General features: G+C 54.8%; 2 protein-coding genes and 1 non-coding gene across 3 annotated transcripts in view; 1 reads left to right on the top strand and 2 right to left on the bottom strand.

Annotated features, from left to right (window-relative positions):
* Positions 1–266, top strand: part of P884DRAFT_307132 (peptidase S8/S53 domain-containing protein) — a gene marked incomplete at both ends in the record, with an annotated part of 2982 nt that extends 2716 nt beyond the window's left edge. The window contains 2 exons of the mRNA XM_069445125.1: positions 46–152; positions 218–266. Of these exons, the coding sequence (XP_069297498.1) occupies positions 46–152; positions 218–266 (156 nt within the window). The remainder of the gene's footprint in view (positions 1–45; positions 153–217) is intronic.
* A 149-nt stretch (positions 267–415) lies between these two features.
* P884DRAFT_t84 lies at positions 416–506 on the bottom strand. The gene has a single exon. It is a non-coding gene; the product is annotated as a tRNA-Glu (tRNA).
* Positions 507–3050: 2544 nt separating this feature from the next.
* Positions 3051–4846, bottom strand: P884DRAFT_269704 (Alpha/Beta hydrolase protein; the record flags this gene model as incomplete). Its single annotated transcript, XM_069442288.1, has 2 exons — positions 3051–4313; positions 4379–4846. 2 exons carry the CDS (start codon positions 4844–4846, stop codon positions 3051–3053), a joined length of 1731 nt encoding a protein of 576 aa, XP_069297497.1.
* Positions 4847–7162: the final 2316 nt, after the last annotated feature.

Raw genomic sequence — 7162 nt, 5'->3', positions numbered from 1 at the left:
TAACCCCCCCTCTGGCCGCCAGGTTTTTTGCTCATGGCTTCTCAGTATCAACACCCGGAGGTTTTTACCGACATCACCGCGGGATCCAACCCCGGATGCGGAACTGACGGCTTCCCGGTCAAGGAGGGATGGGATCCGGTGACAGGTCTGGGGTATGGCAGAAAGACACACTTGTCCCCGTCCTTCAACATGATCTTGTTGCGGCTAACTGTAGCAGGTCGCCCATCTACCCAAAGCTCCTGAAGCTGTTTATGAGCTTGCCATGAAGGGAGTACTCGTGTGAAGTGGTCACGCACGGCTAGCCCGGCGTTGCAAGGCACTCTTCTGTTCCAACACATGAAGAACTGTTTGATGAAGAGGGCAAAAGGATAAAACAGAAGAGGGACAGATTGAGAAAAAAAGGAGAGGTTGGTGACTCGGATGCCGGGAATCGAACCCGGAGCTGTTGAGAACGTTCACTGCTGAGCAATGAGAGTCAACGATGTTAGCCATTACACCACACCCGAGAAGGGGGCGGCTTCTGCTGACTGTCGGGACTGGAGAAGTGGTTTGCGGTAGATAAAACAACTCTCTTCTCCCAGGTGAACATGCTTTCCGAACAGAGAGGCGATTCCATGGACACTTTGAGCGGGGCATAAGTTTGCTATGTGCTTAGTTATTCTTGTGTTCCAGCTGGTGTGATGTATGCACCGAATGTATACAGTGCATTGCACACGCGGTGTCTGCATGAGTACCGAGCAACAAAGGAACTGAGATCAACCCCCAAAACAAGATGGGAGAGCTCAACGACAGCGGCGTTAACAGACAAATACCCTAAGCAGAATTGATTGACAGAACCTTATTAGGCTTACTTGCATGCCAGTCTTAGTAGGTAGGTAGTCCGGCGACAAATCCGAGGTTGGCTATGATCATTTCAAACAGGCCTCCGAAGAGCGTAGAGCATCGGCCAAGAAGAGACCAGGCAAGCATGCCCCACACAGCTCAGAGATAAACATGCTAGACCTCAGGTAGTTATTGGGCATTGTGAGCAATTTATTGTACACCTCCTCCAGGATAAATAATCCTAGTGCGATACACGCCCCACAACTAACGCAAATCAGAAAAGTGGCCAAGAAGTCCAGGTACACCCAACCCAATACAAATTTCTTTAATATAAAAGTATCAATACCTAGTCTTGCCCCCCTGGTTTTCAATTACCTTTGCAAGCCGTCGGGGCATTGAGTGTGCCAGGCACTGAAGAAACTCAGGGGGCACTGCCTCCCACGCCTCCAGAACAGCCAGTCGAAGCCCTGTAAGGCTCAGCGATTGAGTATCGTAGCGATGTTCAAGCCAATCCTTCATCCAGTGCCATACATTCTCAATAGGGCTCAAAACTGCGCTTCGAGCCAGCCACTATACTCAGCTCCTAACCTAGGGATTTTATCTGTAAGTACCTTTGTATAGAAAATTATTAGGAGAGTGACATGGTGTGATGATTGTGTAAGTGGCTTGCAAAAAGGTGAAGAAAAGTGGGGCATGTATCGCACTAGGATTATTTATCCTGGAGGAGGTGTAGGGTGTGGTGGACCGGGCCCACTAGGGTTCCCGGACCCACCAGGGTTATAGCCACCCACATCTTCCTACAGGGAGCCCTGGTCAGCTTCTTCCTTCTACCATCACCACTACCATCACCAACCATCTTAGCAGCGATACGAAGACCACTGATTTCATCTATCTACCACATAGGGTGCTCAAGACGCTCTGGACGAGCAAGAGAACGTCGTTCACCTCACTTCTAGGTTCAATGTGGAAGCTGGACGATCACAAGACCTCTGTTTGTCTTTTTCATGCGCAGGGTCCAGACGGATCGTGGTCGCATTTAACGCCGAGTGTACCTCCGTAGCGATCCTTGAAAATATTTCACTACTGTTTATTGCTCCTGACCCCGTCTCCTCCCCGATCGGGTAAACCCGAACCCGAGAGCCGACCAGGAACAACACACTGCCTCCAACCGTACCAACCGTACCACATTAGGCAGGACGATAGGATTTGCTTTGGCGGGCCATGCCAGTCCGTCGAATACTCTGATGCTCAAATGGCCCGAAAGGCTTAATTACAGGCACCGAATTTCCCTTCCTGACCACATACAAATCTCCCTGAAGATCAAGCGCGGCCCGGAACATGGCCATATGACTGCCCCGGCGTACTTCCTCTGCTTTCCCCTCATGGCGCCCACCTCGGACCTTTATTATTCCCGATTGATATTTGCACATTTACCAGAAATTTGAGTCTTAGTAACTCCGTAACGCGGGGTCTTTTCAATTCCCATGGCCACGGCATCTGCCAGCAGGGTTCGGCAACTGCTTGCTGCTTTGAGCCACGAAAAAAATACTAATGATACCATACCAGGTCGCGAATCAGATCACGCGGCATCTGCTCATGGCTTCTGATGCTGCATGTCTTATATTATTGCTTGGTGCGGTATCTCAACCCGCGGGAGAGACCCGACCGTCCGTGGGACCCAGTCTGCTCCGGCAAACAGACACCATCCAATTATATTCTCTGTCTTCTGTTGAAGATCTTGTTAGAAGAGCTCAGACTTTGCGTGTCGACCGGAGCCTGTTGGCCTTCGGGAGTCGATCTCATGACAATATTGGGTTATCATCATTGGGTAATATGCGGTTCAAAAGCGAAACAATCACCACCTCCTGATCGCTGACTCATTTGGGCAAAAAAGGACCGGAAGCAGTCACTGTTGGCTTTGTCACATGCAACTCTCTCTCTTTCTCTCTCCGGACACACGGGCGTAAACGGAGAACTCCCTGACTGCCACAATAGGCACCGTATGGTGTGTGCAAGTTGCCAAACAAGATCATGCCCAAGACATTCGTAACCAACTGATAGGTACCTAGATAATAAATGGTAATCATTGACCCCAAGCCCATTGCATGCATGCCAGCCGTTCCTATTGCTAGGGAGAGCATTAAAACCCTTCAAGATCGTCCATAGATACGTTCATTCATTTGGAAAGGGAATAGGATAAAAAAAAAAAAAATAACCAGAGCATGCACTCAAATGTAAAGAGCTCCCACATTCGAGCTAATGTAGTTGGCCGACTCGGACCGGAAGTCATCATCCAGAAAGCCGCTCCGGTTGGAGAAGAAGTTGATGAGCTTGCGCTCCTTGCCGGTCCAGCGCGGCCAGCTCTCGGCGACCTTGCTCTTGGCGCTGGTGCCGCCGCTCGCGTTATTGGGGTCCAGGTTGTAGACAAAGTTGGCGTAGTAGCTCTGGATGCTCTTGCTCGCGTAGTTGGGCAGGATGCCGTAGAAGACCTGCAGGAGGTCGCTGCCGTGGAACGTGCCCAGGATCGGGGTGCCCTCGTCGTAGCTGGCCAGGTACGACCACGCCGGGACGTCGGGGTTCACCGTCGTGGCGGCGTCGAGGAAGACGCGGCGGGTCAGGGTGAAGACGAGGTCGCCCAGGATGGCGGCGAGCCGCTTGAAGCCCGGGTAGATCTCGTTGAAGATGCCGCTGCGGAACGGCGAGCCCGCCGTGATCGAGGTGGAATAGGTATTGACGAGACCCTCGATCTGCTCGGTGGTGGCCCCGTGGAAGAAGAGACTGCCGAGATACTCCACGAGCTTGTCGGTGCTTGTGACGTTGGACTGGAACAAGGCGAAGAGCGTGCCCTCGTCCTCCTGATCACCGATGATCATGGGCACGGCCGCGTACTTACCCTCCTTGACCAGGACGTCCGGGCTCTTGGTGATCACCTTGCCGTCGGGACGGGGAAGGTACGAGAGCGCAACCGAGTTGTACGACAGGATGGCCGGAACCGAGTTGGCGGCGGCGAGGAACTTGTCGTAAGGCGCCTGGCGGAGGCAATCCAGGGTGTCGCTGGCCCCGGCGCAGCCGGCCTTGGCCACGACTTGGTCGTAGACGGCCTGACCCTTGGCGCAGTCGACCGGGTCGGCAGGGACGATGCTGCCCGAATTCATGATGGCGCCGCGGAAGAGGGGTTTGCCCTTGTACGTGTTGTCGCCGTTGTAGAGAGCCATCTGGTTGAAGACGGAGATGGCGCCCGCCGACTCGCCCCAGATGGTCACCTTGTTGGGGTCGCCGCCAAACGCCGCAATGTTGTCGGCAACCCACTCGAGACCCATGCGCTGGTCGAGGTGGCCGAGGTTGGCCGAACCATCCGCGAGGATCTCCTTGCCCGGCATGAAACCGAAGCCGCCGACACGGTAGTTGACGGCCACGAACACGTATGGCTTGCCCATGTCGATGGCGTTCGAAACAAGGGGGCCGCCGTCATACATCGAGCTCCAGCCTAGCTGATATGAAAGTTAGCCCTCCCCCCCCCCCCCCCCCCCGGCGGGAACATGACACAGAAACTCACCTCGAAACCTCCTCCAAAGATCCAGAACAGGACGGGCAAGTTGTCGCCAGCCTTGGTACCCTTCGGCCGTATGACATTGATAGTCAGGCAGTCTTCGCTGACCTTGAGGGCCTTCTGGAAGAAAGGCAAGTTGGTAACGGTGTCTATGACCTTGGCCAGGAAATCGTTCGAGTCCGAGTCGGCAAAGAACTGCGGACAAGCCGGGGCGATCCCCGTGGCATCAAAGACGCCCAGAGATGAGTTGAGCCTGACGGGAGGCTTCAACCTCAGCGGGCCAACCGGCGGTTCCGCAAAGGGGATGCCGTTGAAGGCCTCGGTGGCCTGCCGGCTCACGCCGACGATGGAGCCTGAAGCGATGGTGACCGTAGGGGCAGCCCTCTTCTCGACGATCTTCGTGGGTGGTTCCGGAGGGGCCGCAACAACCCGGCCCAGGAGGGCGGCGGTGACCAAGGTGGTGAAGCCCTTCATGGCGCGTTAGGGGGTGATCTGGTTGCTTGGACACGCGACACCAGGAAAGGGGAAGAGGAGGGGGCTGACAAGGCACGAGGAATCGAGAAGTTGCTTGACTGACCAGCCTCAAGTCGTGTCTCCGCCAGAGGGGCGGCGAGAGGACGCCTCATATAGTAGCAGCTTCTGGGAAGGCCCATCGTGGTGATCCACCTGTCTGATCGGAGCAGACGGATCCCTTAGAGGATGCCCACACGGGTTCAACAGTGACTGCTTGGCATGACCCCCCACCATACAAGGCTCGGCGAAGTATGTCTGTACTTAGTGTACAGACTAAACCGTATAGCAGGGGAGTCCGACTTGGCCATGTACATACAACGTGCCCTAGGGCTCCGCAGTGGCCCAGGTGACCACGCGACTGCATGGAGATCTGGGCGGAGTGGGTAAAAGATCCCGAGAAACAACGATGGAGCCGGACTCCTTTTGCGATTCGGTTTGCGAAGTCCGGGGTAGTCAGCTTGCTTCAGTTGGGGTGGGAGCCGCTAGCGGCTTCCGCGCCGAGAAACTGTCCGAATGAGGGACCCAGCCGGCATCTTCAGTCTTCATTTTCCTACTGAGGAAGAGGGCGCTTACAACCCTTGGAACACCACGGTGGAAGGGTAGGAGGGGTTCACTGAGTGGTTCCGCTGGACAGCCAGTAAGAGGGCGAATCTGGGTTGCATTGGTCACGTACCTCCATCCTCCGCCAATACGAGCCACCTCGTTTCCATGTCTTGCCATGCCTAGCGGTGCAGTGGAAAAAAAAAACATGTGAAGAGAGGGCTTTTTTGTGCCTGGCGTTAGTGTCAGCCTCGGCAACACAAAATGGCGAGCAGGGCAGCCGTGCATTAGCACTTCGTTTCTGCGTTGATCCGCAGACGGCCGCTAGCGTTAGTCGCTGCGGACATTCTCCAACAATCGCGGACGTGGGGAACCAGTCGTCGTCACCTGGATGGAGGGTTGCCCGCCTGACGGAATCTGGGCTCGAGTTCGGACAGTCACCGTTCGACTCCGATCTCGGGTGGAGAAACCGATGGCCGGGAGCAAAACAAAAAGCCCAAAGATATTACTCTCGTTCTTTACTTCTGTCGCACATGTATGTATTGTATGTATTGTCTCCTAAGCTAGAAGGGCAAATGTGAGAGGTTCAGTGCCACTCGGTTTCAAGCGCTGATGCGAGGTGTGGTATAGTTCCCGACTGTCATCTGTTTGCTGGGGCGGTAGTCGACGGCACGGGTGTAACGTATTGTCGGGATCAAGAACTGGGAAAAAAAGAACTGGTAAAAGCTCGGGCACCGGTATTGGTGTGCAGAAGGTTGACACCGCTCCGGCATTGCGGGGGAAGAGTCTGGGGAAAGTCTGGGGAAAGCGATGTGTGGGGCCTGCGCGGGTTTGTGGGTTAGTCAAGGTGACCTTCCCATTTCGGGGTGAAGCCCCGACCCTCTATGCTACGCCTCACCCTTTCCTGCTTTTTGGTCCAAAAATATGCTCCGTAAGTCTAGCGCCATCAGTTCTTGCCGTTGCTACTCTGAGGTGCACACCACCGAGCGTAAGGCAGCCATGTTTGAGAGGGTTGTCTGGCCAGTGAAATTGGATATCCGAGTACGCTCTTTCTTTCCCTTCCCCAGGCCTTTCTCTGGTAAGTAAGCAACGACGCTGGCAGTGGCAGCCGTTGCGAACCCTTTGCAGTATATCATATCGACAACCAAACTGACGTGCCGACACAGTTTACTACATCAGTGAATCCCAAGTTGCTCGGTCAAAATTGGAAAGCGGCCAACTATCAAAAGTAACTTCATTAGATCGATGGCCTGAGGAAACCATCCCCTGACAGCCCGACTGTCAGGTTTACACCGCTGCTTCTTCTCTCGTCCGAACAAGAGCCCTTCGGTAGCGTACGGTGGCAGCAAGCGAGTTGCCCAATCTAGACCCTTGGCGCCGAAAGGAACATGGACGATTGGGTTCCAAGAGGAGCGGCTCCTCCCGGAGGGTTCCCACTACCATGTGCCTCATCCACACCTTCCGTGCTACAAGGTCCTATTGCCCTTAGTACCCCAGTCTGACCGCTTACGGTGCTTTCTCCGACCATCCCGAGCCTACGCTAAATAGGTACTACAGATAGAGAGCTCTGATCCCAAGGCCCTCAACTGCCGCAAGAACTGTCCCCCACACATGAGCTCAGCTACTTCACTTGGATGCAGTGCGACAGACCCCGCCTTGGTCTGTCCGCCTGCGAGCTCGCCTGGGAATGAGGTATCCCTCGCCGCGGTTGAGGCCAACAGACATGTGAAGAGAGGG

Source organism: Thermothelomyces heterothallicus (genome assembly GCF_042370625.1).
Source record: "Thermothelomyces heterothallicus CBS 202.75 unplaced genomic scaffold P884_scaffold_11, whole genome shotgun sequence".
Lineage (NCBI taxonomy): Eukaryota > Fungi > Ascomycota > Sordariomycetes > Sordariales > Chaetomiaceae > Thermothelomyces > Thermothelomyces heterothallicus.
Note: the sequence above shows the minus strand (reverse complement) of the source record. Positions and strands in the feature narration are given on the sequence as shown.